This window comes from Microcebus murinus, chromosome 4, assembly GCF_040939455.1.
Source record: "Microcebus murinus isolate Inina chromosome 4, M.murinus_Inina_mat1.0, whole genome shotgun sequence".
In the NCBI taxonomy this organism is placed as follows: domain Eukaryota; kingdom Metazoa; phylum Chordata; class Mammalia; order Primates; family Cheirogaleidae; genus Microcebus; species Microcebus murinus.
In genome coordinates, this window is record NC_134107.1 from 15,573,096 (window position 1) to 15,596,064 (window position 22,969).

A 22,969-nucleotide genomic window follows, 5' to 3' on the forward strand; every position below is an offset into this window, starting at 1 on the left:
GGGGCCCAGGACAGTCTCAGCCCAGCCCTGCAGAAAGCACCCTAGGCTGGGAGAGCAGAGCTGTGGGCCTTGGGGACAGCACTTGTCTCTGTTAAGCCTTAGTTTTCTCACCAGGTAAGGAGCTTAGCTTTCCGATGCGGCTTTGTGGAACTCTAGGATACCTCACATGTGCCTCAGAACCTACTCAGAGTGGTTAGGGAGGGGGATCGTAAGCAGGTGGAACTCCTGAGCCTCCCCCTCTCTTCAATCTGCAGAGCTTCACTTTTGTCTACTTTATATACTGAGATTGGATATAAGATTTCATTTTAAGAAAGAGTCTTGTCAAAAAAGAAAGCTGGAAAAGTAGATAAGTGGATGCCTTCTATGAAATAGAAAGAGAGGAGAGTCCCTCCCACCTTTCCAACTTAAAACACACCTTCAACATAAGTTGAAATCATCAACATTTCCTTAAGAACGTTTACAAATCAGAGCCTCAAGACACAAGGGATGAGAAAGAAAAAGGGAGTCATGCCGAATGAGGAACACACTGTTCACCAGCTCTCTGGCTCTCTCTCTGCCACGGGTGCCAGAATGCAAGGAGACGAGAGGGTCCCAAGACAAGAAAGCAAGCCCAGGAGCTCCCAGGAAAGAGTTTCTGGGTGAAAAAATTAATGACAGAGAGGAAGGGACATATCTGGGCCTTAACTTCCCACAGTGGGCATTAAAAGATTTCTGGCCTTCCTGGCACAAACAGGTGAGCACAAATTCTGACACCTTCTCTTCTCCATATTTAAATACTTTTTTGCTCCAGAGACATAAACTCTTCTTTATTAAACCCAGATTTTCTCCTGATAAATCTGATTCAAAGAGACAATGACATCTGGTTTTACTAGTCCTTCCTCTTTAAAGAGCTAGAAATTCTGAGTGTGTCGGCTCTCAACAAGCACCCAGTGCTCTCTGTTCCCCAATTAAAGAGTCAGATGACCCTTCTTCAGTGCCCAGCTCCCCCCACTAAGCTGTGTTTTCTCTTCTAGTGAAACTCTCCCAAAGGGAACACTTCCCCTTTCCACGGAATTGCATCTTCCCTGACACCCTCATCTGATGAACCAAGAGAAAACCAACCAATAATGCTACCCTAGCTGAGCCTCGTGCTTTTACTATCAAGATGTTCTTCTAGCTGAACAATTTGAGGCAAGAATTAGCCCTATTTGAAAGATGGAGACTCTGAAGATTAAAGTCATGATCAGCTAGCCCAAGGCCAGCGAGTCCGGGGAAACTGGACAAGGGCTGAAGTCCCTGAGGAGCCCCCTCTACGCATTCTGCTGCAACAATAATAATAGCAGATAATACGGGTGTGTGTTTTGTTGTTTCAAACGCGTTATTTAACTCTCCCATAAACCCTATGAGGGACACACATTACCTTCCCCATTGACAGATAGAGCAACTGCTTAATTAGGTTAAATAATTCATCCAAAGTGATTCTGCTAATAAATGGCACCACTGGGACTTACTGCGGGAGTCCAGGGCCCCTGCTCTTACTGGCCACACACCACTTGAAGGCACCCTCCCCACTCTGGCTCAGTGACACACCCTTGCTTCTTTCAGGGCATGCTGAAACATCTAAAAGACTAAATTGGATTAATCTGTATGCATGAATGAAAAAGATTCCAGTGCGTATACTCTCGTGTGTGTAGAGACAGAGACACATCCTACTGCCTGAGTTGAAAACCCAGCTCTGCCAACTAAGTATCTGTGTTCTTGAACAAGTTACTTGACCTCTCTGCTTCAGTTTCTTCATCTGTAACACAACAAGAATAATCTGCTCATAGAATCGCTGTGAGGATTTAATCAAGTTATTACACATCAAGTGCTCAGAGCAATGCTGGGCACGTATTAAATGACCAAGACCAGGCCAACTAAAGCAGACAATTGGGCCTTCTTTTCTCTAAAAAGAGTTAAAGAGTTTCTGCTAAAGAGGCAACTCTAATGCCAGTTCTTAGAAGGTGATAGCAGGTGTCTCAGGAAGAAGGAATTACCTGCAGTCACTGGAACTTACTTCATGTATTTTAAATCTGTCATTTTTCTACTATATGCTTTTAAAGAAATAGAGCTCCCTTTGACTTCTGCTTCAGCTACATTCTCTCAAATTTTAATATTTACTACTCTCATGATCACTCGTTTCTAAATAGTTTTCCGCTTCTGCTTTATTTTTAGCTGAAGAGTTTTTTTCGAAAGGTATTTTTAAATTTCCAAAAATGGGTTAGCCTGGGAGGACTATTATTATATTAATTTCTAATTCTATCATTGTGAGGGAACATGGCCTATGTGACATACATTCTGTGTAATTTGACATTTTCTTTGAGTCGTAATACAGGGTCACTATTTCTTAATCTTCTATGTGTGTTTCAAAAGAACTTGCATCCTGTTTGTTGGATACAAAAATCATCGAAGTCCCATCCCACAGGCCATGTTAATTCTTACCTGCTTTTGCTTCTCTAGACCTGAGCTGGGTCTAGAAAAGGAGTGAAAAGTCTCAAGAAAGGAAAGTTTGCCTTTGCTTTGTTGGTGGGGAAAAAAAATTTTGTTTTTTAAGAAAAGAAGAAGAAAAATAAAAGGGACCCTCTGGGTAGATGTTATCCATATTAATGAGAAATCTATGGTTAGAAAGGTTTACTCATCCAGAATCACACAACTAATAAGGAGCAAAGCCAGGACTGGAACCAATCCAATGCGTGGTCCAATCCAGAGTTCACTGTTTGCTGCTACCTTAACTCAGAGAGGGACCTTGGGGTCTCCTCACCACCCAGCACACCCACACTATTCTCCTTCTCACTACAAGGTTCCATGCAAGAGAAAGAGATTCACTCATTCATTCGTTCGTTCATTCAGCAGTATTTACTGAACATCTGACATTCACCAAGCAATAGCCCAGATGCTTGGATCAAGCTCAGACCTCTCCTCTCCAGGGTCTCACTATCTCAGGCAGGAGACACACAGACACACAGGTCCCTGTGCCACCATGCAATGAGTGATGTCGGCGCTCAGCACAAATAATTATACACCCAGGAGAAGATGGGATGCCTGTCCAAGGTCAAGCCTGGGGGGAAGACAGAAGCCTGTTAGAAAATGTTTGGAGAAATGACTCCTTGGGGAAATTTTGAAGATTGAGTGGACTTACTCAAAGAAAACCTACAGGAAGGCCATTTGGGGTGAGAAGACCACAGCTTTTTCCTGCTTTCGCTCTCATCCCAGGAGATTCTAAGAAGGCCTTCTTCCTCCTGGAGAACACAGGTCCCCTTTGGGCCCTTCCTCCTCTACCCTAGGCCTGTTCACTCTGACTTCCTCTCCCCCTCTTCCCTCAGCCCTGGCTCCTCAACACCTCTGCAGCATTCAGTCCTCGAGGATACAGAGAAGAGGAAGGAAGGAAGGAATGAACAATGTCTCACTCCACCCTCAGCCCTCTCCTCAACCCTTCCTTTCAGTCTGTCTCATAAGCCCCTTCCCCTCGTGGTCACTCTAAAATAAATAATAGCTACAACAGGTAACATTCATTGAATCTGCAACACGTGCTGAGGATTTTTCTAAGACACGTGCTTCCTATTCACCATGCATTTACACCAGTCTTCTGGGGACACTCCCCCATCTTACAGCTGAGAAAACTAAAACATAAAGATGCCAAGTAACCTGCCCAAGATCCTGCAGACAGGAGGGTCGCCTGGGCAGCTGGCTGCAGAGCCTCTGTCCTCAGCCATCTGGCGTGATGCCTCTTAACAGCTCCCCCACCCCCACCCCAGCTGTAGCATGCAGCACTGGCACAGGAAACCTGCTCCCAGAGAACCATAAAACAGATGCCAGGAGCTGACAAGGTCACGAAAAACAAGGAGAGACTGAGAAACTGTCATAGGCTGCAGGAAGCTGAGGAGACATGACAACCGAATGCAATGTGGTGTCCTGGATTGGATCCAAGAACACAGAAAGGACATTAATGGAATAAGTGGTTAAATTCAAATAAAGTCCAGAGTTTGGGGAATAATAAAGTACCAACAGCAGTTTCTTAGTTTTGATAAGTGTTTGAGCTGTGAACAATGAGGGAAACAGGTGCAGGATAGATAGGAATTCTCTGTACGATTTTTGTAACTTTCCTGAAAATCTAAAAGTAACCTAAAATTTAAAATTTATTTTTTAAAAAACCCCAAACCACCCTAACCCAGACAATAAACATACCCAGACAGTACACGCTCCACTAATCTCTTTAGCTGAGGGGTTGAACTTCACTCAGTCTCCAGACAGAGACTGGGGAAAGTTGCCATGGAAATGGTCCCATGACAGAAAACAGGGTGACCTACCAGAGGAGACCTGGGCAGGCTGGGAGGGGAGCTGCTCAGGGGCCTAACGTAAAGGTGGCTGGAGATAAGGCCCCTCAGGGACCTCAGACTCTGCAGCTGAACACGCTTGCAGAATATCTCCCATTCATCCACTGGACAGTTGGGTTTAGGTTTACAGCTTTCCAGGCTTTGGGCGGGGAAGGGAGATAACAGGAGAGAATCCGGCATGCATGGTCTGTGCGCTTCCAAAACACAGCACCTAACAGGGCAGGCAGCTTCTGAAATTGCTGTTTTGTTCATATATCTACAAAAATAAAGGTTGTGGGAGATCCAGGGAAAGCACGGGCAGTGCTGCCAGCCTGGGAAGCTTCCAGACAGCAATGACACTGGAATCTAGCCTCAAGGGAAGAATTTTGCCTGGGAAAAATGCAGTAGCTAGATTTTCACTGTGGTATCCACATTTTCTCCTTCGTTGTCTTTCTGAACAGCAGCAACCTTCCATGTCACCTTGGGCTGGGGGTTTAGGTAGAGCTATGAGCCTTGGAAGAACTCTGTCCTTGGGGATGGACCAGTGACCTCTGGCTTCATTAGCAAATTTATAGGTTCCCTGGGTAAATGTTCCACTTCAAGCAGGTAAAGTTTCACTTACCCACAGGGAACGGAGCAAGAAAAGTCAGTCATAATAATAAATAAGGGATGTGTACGGACCAAGCTGTTGCTGATCAGCCAACAGACAAATGTTTAATACAGGCCTGCCATGCAGAATGCAAGGCATTGGGGCCCCAGAGAATGATCACATCTGCGGCTGCACCAAGGCACATACAACGTAGTTGGGGAGATTATCAAATACAGTGCAGGGTGATAGGAAGCAGCAAGACAGACTTGCTCAACTCTTGATCCCGCTACTTCCCAGACACGGATCTCGGTCAAATCTGGGCTTCAATTACTTTACCTATAAAATGGGAATAATTTATAGCAACACTTTTCCTTGCAGGGTTGAAAGGATTTGAGACAAGGTTTGTAAAGTACCTAACAAAAGTCCTGTCCAATAGGAAGTAGCTGCTCAATAAATGGTCATTGTTATTGTAACTGATAATGGTGACAATAAGTACTGGAACCACCAACTTAAAGATAATAGGACATAGAAGACAAAGAGTCCAACTCATAAAAACAAATGGAAGGTGGTTTCGAACCCACTCCAAAGTAACAAAAAACGCCACCACCTTAAGACAAGTATTTCGTTGCAAAACTGCATACAGCCCATGTGAGCTGCTGGAATGGGGAATGGAAGTCAGTATTCCAGGCAGCAGTTACAAAGCATTACCTGTAAAGAAGGAGTTTTGAAAGATGGGTAGGAATTTTGACAAAAGGCAGGAGGAAGCCCTGAAAGGGAGAGAAGACAACATGAACAAGCGTCTCTCTCTTAGCACCTGCCAGTCCCCCAACCTCCCCCCACCCTCACAGGAATAAAAATAAAATTAATCCCCTTCCCTCATCCACGCACTCTCTGGCCTCGGGCTGATGGGTCTATAATCCCTACTCAATCCCCATCACTCTCATCTCAGCCCCGCTTCCCGTCTGCTCACAGCATAACAGCTCTCCCAGAGAATGAATCCTCCCAGGGACAGAGAAGAGAGGCAGGAATCCTGACTACTAAAAAATCTTATCGCTAAAGAAGAACAGAACCTCGGGAAAGGAGCAAGTTGGTATGTTAAGATTCAGTTATGATAGAAAGCACCTGGCACACAGCAGGGGCTCAGTAAATATTTATTGACTGAATTAAACTCTAAAGGGTAAGTACAGCTCCATATTTCAGATACAGTTAGAGCATAATTTCATCCTGAGGAACTCTGATCCCGTAGAGATCTTGGAACTTCCACTGGGGAAAGAGGCCAAGAACAGCCATTTAGAAAGCACTGAGACACAAAATAGAACAAAGAGTAAAGAATAAGTCTGGCCTTTGGAGCCCCAGGTGGTTGATTCCGTTAGTGGTGCTACTGGTGCTGGTCTTGGAGGGGCCAGAACATGCAAGTCATTTCTAGATCAGTCTCCGAGGGGATCGAAGGTCCTAGACCTCTCTTCCATACATCACTGGCTTCTAGATTATCATTACCTACTTTTGATTATTTGTAGTCCTCTTTTCATGTAATACAGTTCTTTGTTTTCTCTATGCAACCATTTCCCCTCTAATACTAGGACTTTGTATAATAATTCTGCCTAACATGATGCCCACCAGGATGCCAGGCACATAGAGGTCAAAAAGCACTGATCATGGTGGTCAGCAGGTCCCACTCACATGCAACTCTGTTGTTGCCCCCACACGTTGTGTGTGTTCTTGATGGTTTATTCATAAAGCCACCAATGGGAGTGGTAGAGATAATCAGGATCCTTGCTTTCTTCTTAAGAGACTCTACATGCATCTGAAGAGATTAGATGGCACTTTAACAGGGGCCTGAGCTCAAGCTTTACTTCTTCTGGGAACCCCTCAACCTCGATGTCCATCTCCCATGTCCCAGAGGCCAGACAGCAGGGTCTTCCTCAGGTTGCTTCTATCACAAGGATGGCGTCATAGTGTCTATGTCTCCTCTGTCTCCCTACCTGAGCGTGAAGTTCCTAAGGGCCAAGAAAATGTATGCATCACCAGTACACTCCAGCATCTATTGCAGGGCCTGGCACACAGTAGGTGCTCACTAAATGCTGAACAAAAAAAAAAGGCCAGGCGAAAGATCCCTGAACCAGGAACTGTCCAGACTCAGCAGATTCAAAGTTCAGCGACTGAGAAATCAGTGAAAACCACCTTCTGAGACGGGCTGGGTGTAGGCACTGCACATTCCTGGCAAGCCTGTCCCTCCGTCACTGAAGCAGCCGGCTGCCGAGGGAGCCTACCAGGAAGAGCAGTGCAAGACAGGAGGTAACTCGGGTCTTGTGACCGCAGCCCCTGGAAGAAATGACCTTCAGTGTGGACGTTGCTGCCAAAGGTCCAAGACTGGGGAACTCACATTACTGTGGTGACTCACAATGACCACAGGAGAAAAAGATGATGATCCACTCTACAGGTGCAACTCCAAGGCCTCGGTCTCTGTGGACTCTGAAGCCGTAGGACAGGCTCACAAGGAAGCAGTTTTATAGAAGCATACATTCTCAGGGCTGGTGGAGGCCTTAAATCCCCTAGTTCACCTCCCCGGCCTCAAAGAAATGCTCATATTCCTACAATATTCAACATCCCAATGAGTTTCTTGCCTCCCTCCCTTGCTGGAGGGCACACTACCTACCTCATCCTGGGGCAGCTCTGACTACTAAAAATGCTTCCTTACAGATTCCTGATTACTATCCCTCAGTCCCAGTGTTCTCCTCGAATCTTTTATACAAAGAGTAAAGCTAACCTTGTGCACAGGACAGCCCTCCAGCTATCTAGAGCCAGTTAGTACCTCCCCACCCCAGGGTTTAGAAAGATCACCACAGAAAGAGATTGCACAGGCTGCTCAATGAGAAGTTTCCTGAAGGTTAGCAAATGCTTTTCACTGATAACGGGAATCAGAGCAAAAGATGCCTATCTGGTGCAGTGAGGGTGGACCTTGCTGGGCCAGGCCTTGGGGGAGTAGGAGAGGAGGCAGTCCAGACACCCAAATCCACAGAAACCTTAACAGACTTCACAGAAACCATTAAATAATGCCAGAAGGGCTCCTGAGATCAACCCAATGCCTTGTTTTACAAAGGAGGAGACCAGAAGCACAGAAATAAAATGGCACAAAGGAGCCAAGCGATTAAGTGCCAGGGCCACATTCAGAAGCCTCAGAACCTGCAACCCAGTCCTGCTTCCAAACACTCCAGCAGCCACCCTGTGACTGCAGAACAATGGTCCCAGAGTAACAGCCACCTCCAGTCTCACTTTCACCACATCCCCAAGAGGTAAAGGGAGGAAACCTATCATTAGCTCCATTTCACAGAAGGTAACCATGAGGCACACAGAGGTGAGGGGAGGGACTTGCTCAGGTTTCCTGGCACATTGAATTTATTCTCGGAACTCAAAGTTCAGTTAGGACTGTTTGCTCATTGTTGACAATGAGCTGTTGAAAGGGGCTATGGAGTATCTTCCTTCCCCTGGAAATGGACTGCCTAACTCACTGAAGGGAGTCGCCTGGGTGTGCTGTTCAGCTTTGCACTTTCTTATGATTGCTGGGCGTGCTGACACAGAAAGATCAAAACCAGCTCTTCTTTCCTTGCTGCCTAACTGGTGTGCTCCAAGGAAAAGAGCACCTTGGAGGGTGTCAGGAGCCTGGGTTCCTCTCCTGGTGGTGCCCTGACCAGCTCTGTGTCCTGGGACAGCTCTCCCACCAGCGAAAGCTCCAGTTTCCTCATCTATTAAAACCGCGGCAATAAGTTCTGCCCAAACAGAAACCAGGATGGCTGGGAGCAAGCATAAGGCAGAGGGGCCACTCCCACAACAGGCGACTGTCTTCTTGCTTCTCTCACTTCTCAACAGCTCCCTCTCCTCCTCTGCAGTCTTGCTACCCGGAGCAGGTGAAAGGGTCACGAAGGTCTCATCCAAATAAGGGAGGAGAAAGGAGAACACTTATGACATCATCCCAACCAGTCCCTGACACCTGTACTTTGCAAAGAGCATTTGCAGTTATTAGCATCATATTTACCACTTATTAAGTCCCACGTGTCAGGCACGATGAAAGGGTTCTTCTGCACGCTCTGGTGCTTTTCCTCACAACTACCCATTTCACAGATGACAAAACTTAGCCTGGGAGTTTAAGGGGCGGCCAAAAAGCAGTGGAGCCAGGAGCACACCCCAGTTCTAATCCAGTCCTGTGCCCCCTAAACTTTAATGTGCTGGTCACTCACTGGGGGCCATTCATGAATAATTAGATTCTGATCCTGTAGGGCTAGACTGAGACCTAAGCTGCTGCACTGGCAGAATCTATGTCGCTGAATCCCCAAGGCTTAGCACTGGGCCTGGCCCATACAGTACACTCAACAATTAATTATGGAATGAGTCAATGAATATCTGGCTCAAAACCTCATGCTTTAGCCCTTCTCTAGATAAAGCGATCCTCGCAGCAAATCTCTAAGGTATGATCATTCCCATTTGACAGATAAGGAACTACAGACTCAAGGAGTAGCCTAAGGTGTTACAGCTTTTATGAGGCAGGACTGAGGCGGTCTACTTTCAGATCCGTTGTCCTGACCCAAGAGATGGGGGAGGGGAATAATAATTACAGACCACCCGTTGGTGAGGAGCCGACACATTCTGGCATGTGACTGGATCACACAGCTCGAGAGGTCACCAGGGAGCCAGGCCTGGAGCCCACCGGGAGGAAAACCAGGAAGAGAGAAGGTGGGTCTTGGGCATAGTGCCAGGCAGCCGTGGGCAGGTGGTGGCGTGACCTCTGACCTTGCGGTGGTGAGCCTTGCTGGACCCAAGCACCCCCACTGCGAGTCCCGGCTCTGGGCAGAAGCTGTCCAGCTTGTGGGTGGGGGCGTTGGAGGCGCTCAGGGAAATCGCTGCCTAGCGATGAATCACCGGCACATGACCCCGCACAGGAGGGGAGGGTGCGGAACCGGCGCGGGATGCGGCCGGGGGACGGCAGGCCTCGCGCCCGGCCCCTCTCCCGCCTCGACCCGGGGAGCAAGTGGGAGCCCCCTCCCCCGCAGCCCCACCTCCCGGCAGCCGCCCTGCGGGGCGCCCAGTGCGGCAAGACTCACGGCCTTCAGCTGCTCCAGCCGGTCCTTCATCCTGGCGCCCGGGCGCCCGGGGGCTGGCCGCGCGTCCCAGGTGAGCGCGTCCCAGGTGAGCGGCCGGAAGTGGCGGCCGGGCCGGGCCGGGCCGCTGCGAGGGCGCTGGAGGCGCAGGCGGAGGCGGGCGGCGGCGGCTCGCTAGGAGGAGCGTCCGAGGCCACTGGAGGCTCCGCCGCGCCGCCCCCTCCGGCCCCGCGGGCGCCGCGCGCTCCAAATCCGGCTCCCGGGTCGGCGCCGGCGCGCACGCTGATCCGCCCGCCGACCCGCCCCGCACCTGGGCCGCGCCCCGCGCTCCTCCTTAAAGGGCCCGCGCCCGGGCGTCTCTAGCTCCGCCCCCCAACGCGAGGTCGCCGGGGGACCCGGGTGGAGGCTCCGGCTCCGGCTCCGGCACCGGCACAGCCGGCCGCAGGGCGGAGGACGGCGAGGGGCTCTGGCCGCAGTTTCATTTTTCTACTGGGCAGCCGCGCAGCCTCTGTCCCGGGCAGGCGCTGGGCTGGGATGCGGCCCTGCGACGGGCTCGCTGCTAGGCTGGGACAGTGTCCCGCGAACAAGTAACTCAGTGCGGCTTGTGCTACACCGGGTAGGAGGAAAACATCCAGGAGCCATTCCGCTGGGGGAAGGGCATCCCGAGTAACGGCGTCCGCGCGGGCGGGCGCTGCCTGGCGACGGGCGTGCGGGAGGGCGTCGGGAGGCAGTGACTGCAGGAGAGGCGGGCTGGGCCCGGCTGGGGCGAGGAACCGGGATTTCACGCTGATGGCAACAGGGATCCCTCTGAGACATGCACGCCGTTCAGTGTTGAAGCCAGACACCTGCCACTAACAGTCTGTATAATTTGGGGAAAGCAGTTCCTCCGTTTCCACGTGTATAAATCGCACATAACACCCACTTCGCAGCTTGCCGTGGCGCCTGTGAGAGAGGAGGGCGACAGGTTCGTAACCTAAGAGCAGGGCTGTAAAACACAGGTGTTTGCATTGGAACACGTAATAACCCCGTCTCCATTCCCTGGGGCTGTGGAGATTCCCAAGTCGATCGGAAAGGTGGGCGGTTCTTCTCACCGCCCCTCACTCTGTATCCCCGCCTTCTCCTTTCTCTCCCTCTCTTTCCCCTTCCCTGTTTGTCTTCTCGGAACAAGTGACATGTCCAGCAGGGCGGAGCTCAATAAATGGGACAGGCAAGCCGGAGAGCTAGTTCTCAAGTTAGGAAAAGAACCTGCGGTATACATTCAGGTTTAAAGGCTGTAAATAGCTTCGTAGTTCTAACAGGACTTTGCCCTGTTGTGCCCTTTGTGCTCCATGCTGACTTCATCGGCTCCCATAAAGATACGCTCTGTATGGCAGAGGTCGGGCTGTTGGAATGGCCCTGCGGTGCTCAGCCCTAATCCTTTCCCACGCCCTGCACTCTTCCTTCTGGAGGGCTTCCGCGCCCCCTGGTGGTCATAACTGGACAAGGCGAGTCGATCAGAAACTGTACTGTACCATCTCCTTCCCCCAAATAAAACCTTGTTAGCTAAGGTCCCTGCACTTTGGGAGGCCAGAGTGTCCTCAGGAAGACAGAGATAGGAACAACTTTTTAAGTTCGAAGTCTGCAAAGGACCACAGGGGTCCAGACTAAGAAATTCTTTCTATAGCAGGAATCAAGGGTAGCCTTTCAGCCTCTCTGCTCAGGCAGAAGTTTCCTGTTGAAGGATAATTATTTTTAAAAGACTGAAATCATGACTCTCAGACGAATATGAAATGAACATATGTCAAATATTTTATTTAATTCATTAAGTAATGAGGGAGTCAAGAAGCGGTTAAACCTGTCCGGAGGAGAACCCAAAGAGCAGACCATATATAGGCAATCAGGAATGGTGAAATGAATATGTTAATAAATGCAAAACTGGCTTTGGTTGTGGGGAGAGAGCAATGGCACTCCCACGGACAAAATTCATTTGCATCTCTATGGACAAGAATCATTTGCATTACTATCAATTTTCTACAACTTACAGAGTTGAAGTTAGCTGCATTACCTTAAAATGCACAATTATAAAATCATATGACCCAGAAAGCTGCATTAGACACAACCTAGCATGCCATAGTACACCCAGTAATCTTTTTTTTTTCTGTTTTAGCCATTTTAATTTTTTCAGTTTTTCCAGATACTCCCAAAGTAGCACTTTCTATAACCAAACAGTTCCAACTGTGTTAAAAAAAGTTCTTTGTTACACAGAACAAAAATGTTCCTCCCTATAACTCCCACCATTATTTCTTACTGCCTTTGTCCAAATATTTAAGAAATATAATCTGTCCTTTACAAGATGAGCTTTCCAAGAAGGGAGAGTTGCCATGGGGCACCAGAACAATTGCTGGACACATAGCCAGGAAGCCTGAGTTCTAGACACAACTCTATCACAAAATAGCTGTCGTTTGACATCATACAATCTGTTTTATCATCTGTCAAATAAGGGGACTGATCAAAGCTAATGATTACCAAATTTTTCAAGGTCAAGAATATCATATATGCATTATTTTTATTCGTGGACCTTTTCTCTGGAAATATTCCATATTCCTAATAAAATAGATTTACTAGGTAGTAAGAAATTTGGTTTCCTATGAGAGGATGTCTCCATAAGGGAAAAAAATGACCTTTTGGTTAGCCTGTATGGCCATAACAGAAATGACTATATGATTTCCCTGAAACTATTAAACATTGAGAACAACACAGAGAGCCATCTTTTTAAAAGAAAAAAAAAAGCCCTCAATTGCAATTGGAATCAAGGAAGCGTCACAGAGTTGTTGTTTTTTTTTATCATGGCATTCCATAATATTTGAAGGTAGATATTACAGACTTAAATTCTTCTTTAAAACTCCTACTAGCTATGAGCCTGAATTGTTAATTTTATATTGATATTCACTTTTCCCTGTCAGATTGAAGTCTGGATTCCATGTGCCAGTCATGTACAAGAAACTGAAGAAAGTCAAGTTATCGCAGGACAAGGGACCTGCAGGAGGGGAGTCCATGGGCTGGTGAGGAAGACACTGGTGTTGAACCAAGTGGGCCATAGGGTCTGCAAGCAGATAGACAATGACTTAAGGTTCCCAGCTCAATAGGAGCCCCTTCTCTCTGAGATATAGATAGATATTTTTTTTCTGCCCTGTGGTAGTACTTGGTTTCCCAGCCACTAGGACTAGTACAGCTATTTCCCCATTAAACAAACTTAGTCAGGATTAAGTGAAGTGTTTGCATTTTGGTTATAAATAAATCAGCCAACACTGAATTTCACCTTTACAAACAAACCAAAGAGAGAATCATGCGATTTGGGGGCTCTGCTTCCCTCTCTCCCCTCCCTCTGAGCCTGTTTCTTTCCAACTAGAATAAAGGACTGAACTTTACCCTATCTTGACTTTCAGGAGCTGCTGGGGGACAGGTGAGACCACTTTCTGGCTGGTGTACCTTGAGGTGTTTCCAGGGTGTGGTGTTCAGGAGCAAGAGATAAAGGGATCTAGAGAATTGAAGAGGAAGACGCTTTCTGTTCCCTCACAGTAACGCTTGCCTGCTGCAGGGGGATGGAGAATGGAGAATACCCTTTCTGGCTTGTAGCTCTCTATTGCTGCATAACAACACACCCTAAAACCTAGCAACTTGAAACAACAAATATTCATTATATCACAGTTTCTGAGATTCAGGAATCCAGGTGTAGCTTCGCTGGATGCTTTCTGTCTCAAGGTGCTATGGTTTGAATGTGTCCCCTTCAAAATCCAAGTGTTGCCAATGTGATAGTAGTAAGAGCTGGGGCATTATAAAGGTGATTAGACCAAGACGACTCCCCCCTCATGGATGGGAGTAGGTACCCTTATTAAAAGGGCTTGATAGGCATGCTATAGGAGCTGGTGGTTGTGTGCCCAGGCTGTGGGACCAAACTATTTAGCTCAAATCTCAGTTCTACTATGAACAGTTGTGTGACTTTGGACAATTCATTAATATTTAATGTCCCTGTGCCTCAGTTTCTTTATGTGTAAATGGAAATAATAGTAATACCTATCTCATGGATTTTCATGGAGATAAATGAGAATTGTTAAGTCCCTAATTTGATCACTTGAAAAGAAGTCTGCTAACCCATTATAACTTCACTGCTTTCTCAAAGAGCACAGGGAACTGAGAAATGCCTGGAACATTTGAATCACAAGTGAAATAACCCTTTCTGGTTCCTGCCTCTTAAAACTAAATGCGATTGCAACTCCTTGTGACTTCAAGGATAAACTTTTTGTCCCTGAACTGAGTATTTAAAATAATGGGCTTTATTGATGAAGATGTTCTATATCACATTGTTCAGATGTTTTCCTTACATTAATCTCCACAGACCATAAACCTGTGCCTATGATTTAACAAGGTCAACTATTTGTACCACAATTTGTTTTGTATTTTTGTACAAATTTCTTAATCCCTATAGCTATAAAGCATAAAATGCTACTCTGAAGAGCCTGGTAAGAGAAGTGGGAAGACTCACTGGGGAAACCTCTTTACTTCTGACCTGCAGAAGACATGATTGTTTCTTACAGCACCTTCGAACACATGTCAAGAGTAACAGGATATGCAAACTATTTAACTGACAAGGGACTGATAACCAGACTATATAAGAAACTCAAACAACTCAATAGCAAAATAATAACAACAATAATAATAATCTGGTTAAAAAATGGGCAAAAGATCTGAATAGACATTTCTCAAAAGAAGACAAACAAATGACCAACAAGTGGATTAAAAAATGCTCAACATCACTGATCATCAGGGAAGTGCAAATCAAAACAACAATAAGCTATCGTCTCGCCCCAGTTAAAATGGCTATTACCAAAAAGACAGAAAAATAAGACAGATGCTGGTGAGTATGCGAAGAAGGGGGAACACTCATACACTGCTGGTGGGAATGTAAATTAGTAGAGCCACTATGGAAAATAGTAGGGAGGTACCTCTAAAAACTAAAAATAGAACTACCATATGATCCAGCAATCCCACTTCTGGATATTTATCCAAAATAAAGGAAATCAACATATCAAAGAGATATCTGCACTCCCATGTTTATTGCAGCACTATTCACAATAGCCAAGATATGGAATCAACCTAAGTGCTTATCAACAAATGAAAGGATAAAGAAAAATGTGGTATAGATGCACAAGGGAATATTATTCCACTGTAAAAAGAATGAAATCTATCATTTGCTATAACATGGAACTGAAGGACATTATGTTTAGTGAATTAAGCTAGGCACAGAAAGACAAATGTTGCATGTTCTCACTCATATGTGGGAGCTAAAAAGAAAAAATCGATCTTATGGAGGTAGTGAATAGAATGGTGGTTACCAGAGGCTAGGAGTGTAATGAGGAGGGGGTTGGTTAATGGGGACAAAAATACAGTTGGATAAAAGGAATAAGATCTAGTGTTTGGTAGCACAAGATGGCAACTATAGTTGACAATTTATTGTATACTTCAAAATAACTGTTAATAGAACATATTTGGAATGTTCTCAACACAAAAAAATGATAAGTGTTTGAGGTGATGGATATTCTTATTGCCCAAATTGGAGCATTATACATTGTATGCTTGTATCAAAACATCACAATTCCCTGTAAGTATGTATGACTATTATGTATCCATAAAAATTAAAAATAAAAAGACTATATATACATATATGTTAGAAAAAAGAGTAACAGGATATTCATAATGAAGCACAGGTGCAAGAAAATTGGATAATTATGACTTTAAACTTTTTGTAATTAAAAAAAAAAAATAGGACATCTAGTGTATTTCTCCATTTGGATGTTTGAATAACCATGCTGAAGTTTTATAATATTATGCTTTCATAGTTTTGTGTCATTCCTTTTGTTTTTGGCTTTTTTTTAATTTCAGCATATTATGGGGGTACAAATGTTTAGGTTACGTGTGTTGCCTGCCCCCCCTCGGAGTCAGAGTTTCAAGCGTGTCCATCCCCCAGATGGTGCACATCACACTCATTACATATGTATATACCCATCCTCTCACAATAACTCAGGAAGGGAGCCCATTTCATTGTAAATTAAATTAAGTACAGAGAAATAAGGTGATTTTCCCAAGCTCACATAGCATGCTGATAGGCATGCTATAGGAGCTGGTGGTTGTGTGCCCAGGCTGTGGGACCAAACTATTTAGCTCAAATCTCAGTTCTACTATGAACAGTTGTGTGACTTTGGACAATTCATTAATATTTAATGTCCCTGTGCCTCAGTTTCTTTATGTGTAAATGGAAATAATAGTAATACCTATCTCATGGATTTTCATGGAGATAAATGAGAATTGTTAAGTCCCTAATTTGATCACTTGAAAAGAAGTCTGCTAACCCATTATAACTTCACTGCTTTCTCAAAGAGCACAGGGAACTGAGAAATGCCTGGAACATTTGAATCACAAGTGAAATAACCCTGTTGGTATTCAAAGTCAGCATCAGCTAATGCAGCATTTTCAAAAGTAGGTTCAACAAGACAAACCATTTCAAAAGGTACTCCAAGGAAAAAAGAATTTGGAACACATGGTGAAAAACATTCCTCACCTTAGAGAGTCATGACTATATGCTTGCATGGTACAGGCTGGGTAAACCTGCAGTGAAACACCAGTTTTACTTTGGTCAGCACAGTATTTGTCACTGTATTTGACCATATAACATTTATTTCACAGAAATACCTATTATCCAAAGGACTAGTGTCCTTCATGCAGACAATACTGACCTAGTAGAATATTGCAGGAGAACATGGGAAGGACAGCAAGTATCTATGAGCAAACCAAAAAAGATCCTTCTGGTTCTTGTTTTTCAAAGAAAGAAGGCAAAATTTCAATTCCACATAATATGGACTCTGGTCATGGTTTTTGCCTTTTAAGGCCTCTGATACTCTTTCAGAAAAAATAAAATAAAATTTATAGCATACTGTTTGTACTTTACCAGATAAGGAATCTGAGACCCAGGGAGATGATTTCTCTTCTTGTGTCTTCCTATTCCCTCCTTCAGAAATGCTCTTTCTGCTCTCTTTTGCACACCCTAAAAGCTGAAGCCCTGTCATGGTGCAGCTCAAACACCGCCTCCCCCCCATCACACTTGCCTTGATGTCCTTTACTGTCCCTCCTCTGAAATCTCATAGTATTGTATCACTTGGACTTGGTGCAACTGTGGTTTGAGCTCTTAAGACTCACTAAATATCTTACTTCCCTCAAGGCAGGAGCTACTTCTTACTCGCCTTTCTACTTCCTGTTCCACTGACCACCATGTGCTACATAGCACATAGTAGAATTCAATAAGGAGTTGTTTACAGCCTTGTTGAGTGTGTAGATGAATATGTCACTAAATAGTCAACAGGCAGAGGAAAGAATGAGCTTCCCCCACCTTACAAAAACATGGTAAACCATTGATACACTGACACCATTGCCTTGAGACAAATGATAATCATGAAAATGACTATCATTCTACTTAGACTCCTCAGAGTCACCATAATGAGTCCCTTCCCCCTCCTCACTGTCCAGCCAGTGTTTGTGTTCACAGGATTGGTTTTGCTCTACTTGAATCCAGATCTGAACCAACATTCTCCCTCTCGTACTCAGAGAGGCTCAAGTACCAGAGCAACTTTTACACGTCATGAATATTTAGCTTGAGATAGAACAGGAGAATATGAGATACGTGTACGAGAGAGAAAGGAGGAGGAGGAGAAGGAGAAAAAGAAGAAGAAGAAAGAGAGGTAGAATAGGGAGCAGAATGAATAGGCATGGGGGATGCATTTTAGAGGCAGACTGATACAGAGTCACAGACTGACATGGAGGCCAATTAGCTCTGGTATAAAAGTAAAAAAAAAAAAAAAAAGAGAGAGAAGCTACCAAAACTTTTAAACTTTAGTACTTTTCCCAGAACCTTTACCTGGAAGATAAGTTAGAATGAAAATTAATAATTTAAAACACACACACAAACTCAGCATTCACACCACAGGAATCATGAGAGAGTGGTTGAGATGGTCCTGGTTGATTTGCAGCTTATTCCTGGCTTAGCCCCTACCTAGATGTGCAATGTGTGGGCTGCTAAGAACCTAAGAACTACATGTGGAGATACACCCAAGACAGAACACACTGGACAAGTGACGGTGAGGATGGTAACAGCCACATTCATTGCGATACATCCCTTTAAAGTCACAGGTATTTTCACTTAACGTATCTATTCATCCTTATAACTACTCCCAGAATTTAGATCCTGTTAATCCCTATTTTGGAGATGAAGAATGTGAGGCTGAGAAAGGAAAATGACTTTTCAAAAATAACATAATTAGGAAGAAGTAACAGCATAAAAACAATGAACTGTGATTCCCCCTTCTCTTTTTTTCAGCATGCCCATGTGTCTCTACCCAGCTATGCTGTAGAAGAACTTGTGTTTAGAGCAGCAGGAACCTCATCATGGTTTCATCCTCATGCTGCAGATCAAGGGGTTCAGCACAGGGGTGATGACTCTGTTAACTGCAGACACTACCTGGCCCCTCTCAGGAGAGTAGCTGGGGTTGGGGCACAAGTAGATGAGGCTTGCACAGCTTCACTGGAGAAGAACCACAGTCAAGTGGGAAGAACAGGTGGAGAAGTCCTTGTGCCTCCCCTCAGCAGAGTGGATCTTCAGGATGGCAGCCACAATGAAGACACAGGAGAGAGTGACAAGGAAGCAGGGCAGGCGAAGATGATGATGCTGCCCACAAACAGAGTGGCTTCATGGACCCGGGTGTCTGCACAGGCCAAACTCATGACAGGGAGGACACCAGAACATGCTAATTTCTTTGCTGCTCCAGAAAGGGAGTTGGACGATAAGCACTGTCAGCTGCATGGCCAAGATGAACCCCAGCGGCAGAGACTCAGGGCCAGTTGGATACACAACCTCCAGCTCATGATGAGTGCATAGCACAAAGGATGACACATGGGCACAAACTGGTTGTAATCCATGACAACCAGCACAATGCAGTCAGCGCTGCCCAGGAAGATAAGGAAGAACACCTGTGCTCCACAGCCAGACAGGGAGATGAGGTTTCTCTCTGTGGTCAGGACGCTGGCCAGAGTCACAGGGGCAGTGGTGGAAAAGTAGAAGATCTAGATCTCTGGAGCTGCCAAGTTTGCCAGGAAGAAGTACATGGGGGTGTGGAGACAATGGCTGATCCAGATGGTGAGAAAAATGGAGACGTTGCCACTAATGCTGACCAGGTATGTAATCAGGAATGCCACAAAAATCAGCATCTGCACCTAGGGAGTTTGGAGAAGAGACAGAAGTGGAAGTGAATCGTTCCAGTTTGGTTTGTGTCCTCCATGTGTTCAATGCATTGGGCCTGCTAATGGTGCAGCCCTGAGAATAGATAAATGTCAGGACCAAATCCTACTGCTGGATGATTCTTTCAACTCCTGGCTTCAACCTTCCTTGATCTTCTCAGCTCCAACTATCCTTCCCTCCAGTCTAAATTCAGCAATTTACTTCTATAACATCTTTCTGTTGTAATCACGCAGAAATAGTTCACCACTGAAACTTTTTTTATTGTAATAAAATACACCTAATATTTATCATTTCAACCAGTTGTAAGTGTATAGTTTAGTGGCATTAACTACTTTCACACAATGCTGTATAACCATCACCTCTATTGTTTTATCATCACCAACAAAAAATCTGTGCCCATTGAACAATAACTCTTCATTATCCCCTCTTCCCAGCCCCTAGTGACCTCTATTCTACTTTCTGTCTCTATGAATTTGCCTATTCTAGTTACCTCATGTAAGTGGAATCACAGGATATTTGTCCTTCTGTGTCTGCCTTATTTCACTAAGCATAGTGTTTTCAAGGTTCATCCATGTTGTAGCAAATATTAAAATTACGTTCTTTTTATGGCTGGGCAATATTTCATTGTACTTATATACTACCTTTTGTTTATTCATTCATCTGTTCAGAGACACTGAACTAATCCCACTTTTTGGCTATTGTGAATAATGCTGCTATGAATGTTGGTATACAAATATCTCTTCGAGTCAGCACTGAAATCTTTTGTTTTTGTTTTGTTTTTGAGACATAGTCTCACTCTGTTGCCTGGGCTAGAGTGCTGTGGCATCAGCTTAGCTCACAGCAACCTCAAACTCCTGGCTCAAGCAATCCTTCTGCCTCAGCCTCTCAAGTAGCTGGGACTACAGGCATGCGCCACTATGCCCGGCTAATTTTTTCCATATATTTTTCGTTGGCCAATTAATTTCTTTCTATTTTTTTTTTTTTTTATGAGACAGAGTCTCGCTTTTGTTGCCCAGGCTAGAGTGAGTGCCGTGGCGTCAGCCTAGCTCACAGCAACCTCAAACTCCTGGGCTCAAGCAATCCTCTTGCCTCAGCCTCCCGAGTAGCTGGGACTACAGGCATGCACCACCATGCCTGGCCAATTTTTTCTATATATATTAGTTGGCCAATTAATTTCTTTCTATTTTTAGTAGAGACAGGGTCTCGCTCTTGCTCAGGCTGATTTTGAACTCCTGACCTGGTCTTAGCCTCCCAGAGAGCTAGGATTACTGGCGTGAGCCACAGCGCCTGGCCCACACTGAAATCTTAAAACACATTATACCATTCCAAGACCACAAACCCCTCTACTTCTTTGATAACCTTGCATGTCATCAAGAACACAGCCTCTAGTCTAGGTTCTAATCCCTGGTTTGATTAAATGATGGTATAACCTTGGGCTACTCGTTGACACTTTCTGCTTCAATTTCCTCATCTATAAAGATTAACAGTAGGACACAACTCAGATTGGTGTGAGAATAAATGTATGTGGTTCCTAGTCATCAGTCCATAAATGCAATAATCATTAATCGTATGAAATGGGCTTGCTTGGAAGCATCTCAGAATACTAGGGAAGCTGTACACCTCCCTGGTTCTCTTTTCCTACCTCATGGGAAACAGGACACGTAAGGGAAAACTGCAGGGCTAGACCACCTGCATCCCATGTTTTGGGGTTTTCACCAAAGTGTTTTTGTCTGTGGATAGTTGATATTTCTGTGGAGGGAGTGAAACCTGGGACCTCCTCTTTCACCGTCTTGTTGATGTCACTGATAGTGTCTGTTTGGAAGACTTACTTGTTCTTAGTATCATTGGCATATAGTGCCACTTCATCAGCACCAGGTTAAACTAATGTTAATGTTTCAATTCATTTGTAAGTTCACAGCAGGAAGTCCCTCACAGGGTCAGGAGATCCTAAGGTCAGTAAGGTTCATTGGTCCATTCCCCAGGGACTAGACCAGGGGTCCTCAAACTTTTTAAACAGGGGGCCAGTTCACTGTCCCTCAGACCATTGGAAGGCCAGACTATAGTTTAAAAAAAAAAACTATGAACAAATTCCTATGCACACTGCACATATCTTATTTTGAAGTAAAAAAACAAACGGGCAAAAACACCCACATGTGGCCTGTGGGCCATAGTTTGAGGACGCCTGGTCTAGACCACACCACAGCTCAATCAGCCCATTCTTCCCTTTAGCTCTACCATTCCTTACCTTCTGCCTAGAGAGGCTGACAACCACATCCTTACCTAAAGCTGAGTAAAGCTCAGGGTGGAATTCTCTCCTTAATATCTTGGGAATGAACCATGGAGCTGCATCTCTGAGAAACCACCTTTTGCTGAAGGAAGCACACGTTTAGATATTAATACTTCCCTGCTGCTTCTTCACAAGAGAAGAATGTGGGACTTTGGGACCTACAGGCACAGAATTGTGGGTTCTCTCTTAACTCTCCCTCCTTCTCATCTCATTTCTAGAGAATTCCCTACTCACTTTGGCTCAATAGAGTCCCAAGAGGCTAACTTAACTTTCAACCTGACCATCCCCAGTAGGTCAATATTTGAATACAAACAGGAATTGTTTGGGGATGTGATATTCTAAGCTGCTTTAATTGCTATAATACTAGACTTGGCTATATTTTAATCATTGCTTAAATTTTTATCTCCAAGTTTAAGGTAGTTTGGCAAGATAGTCAGCTCCGTTTATCCAAGTAGAGGCTAATTTTGTGCACCTAGGCAAGTTCTCAGAATCCTTCAAATCTCAGCTAAGTATCACCTGTTAAAAAAGTCTTTTAAAAACCTCATTCTGATACATACACCTTCCTCCACATTTCTCCAAAAAGGAAAAATCTCTCCATGCTTCATGCTTTGTGGTGTCTTTGTGTCCACCTCAATAATAGCAGTTATCACTTTGTATTGTATTATTATGGTATTTGTTTCACCTCTACTAAGATAAATCCTCAGTGGAAGTAACTAATTCAACTAGTTATTGCATTGCATCTTCTAGTATGGTGCAAAACACATAGCACATGTCTAGTATTCATTGATTGCAGAATGTTGTATCATTGCACATTCCTTCCTTCAATCACCAAATTTTGTTCAAGACAATACCACACTCTTTATAAATGAAGTGTTTTATACAAACTGCTGATAGTGAGCCTGGTCAAGGAGATTATAAAATGTTGAAAATAAAGCTTTTCAGACTTCAGTTATTCATGAAAAAACTTCATGACATGTTTTATCTGAGTTACCAGTATTATTTACTTAATACATTTCTTGGCTTATATTCAACTCACTTTTTTGCTACATGACAATGTATATTGTACTAGTTATGTACATTTTATCTCTTTAAAATAAATACAAAAAAAAATATCTAAATGCTCATTTATGTAGAACTTTTATTTCCAATACCAGTAGCTCTGAAAACTCTGGAACCATTGTTGAAAAGAAGGCCTTCACAGGTGTGTGTGTGTGTGTGTGTGTGTGTGTGTGTGTGTGTGTGTATGAGAGAGAGAGAAAGAGAGAGAGAGACAGAGAAGAGAGATAGAGAGAAGAAGAATTTGACAGTTTTTCAAAGCAATTTTGAAAGAAAAATACAAAACATTTC

The 22,969-nt window shown here is 44.7% G+C and overlaps 1 protein-coding gene, 1 long non-coding RNA gene and 1 pseudogene across 6 annotated transcripts in view; 1 reads left to right on the forward strand and 2 right to left on the reverse strand.

Annotated features, from left to right (window-relative positions):
• STX3 (syntaxin 3) overlaps positions 1–10,268 on the reverse strand; it is a 46,019-nt gene extending 35,751 nt beyond the window's left edge. For 2 of the 5 annotated variants that reach the window (XM_076001843.1, XM_012759835.3), the window contains exon 1: positions 10,017–10,249. In XM_076001843.1, the coding sequence (XP_075857958.1) occupies positions 10,017–10,046 (30 nt within the window). In that variant the 5' untranslated portion in view covers positions 10,047–10,249. Of the gene's footprint in view, positions 1–10,016 lie in introns of all 5 variants that reach the window. The other 3 variants (XM_012759831.3, XM_012759833.3, XM_012759836.3) reach the window with 3 other exon arrangements.
• Positions 10,269–10,334: 66 nt separating this feature from the next.
• Positions 10,335–17,879, forward strand: LOC142870588 (uncharacterized). Its single transcript, XR_012918929.1, has 3 exons — positions 10,335–10,977; positions 12,956–13,054; positions 13,439–17,879. It is a non-coding gene; the product is annotated as an uncharacterized LOC142870588 (long non-coding RNA).
• Positions 17,880–18,483: 604 nt separating this feature from the next.
• LOC142870523 (olfactory receptor 10V1-like) lies at positions 18,484–19,574 on the reverse strand (annotated as a pseudogene).
• Between the last annotated feature and the right edge of the window lie 3,395 nt (positions 19,575–22,969).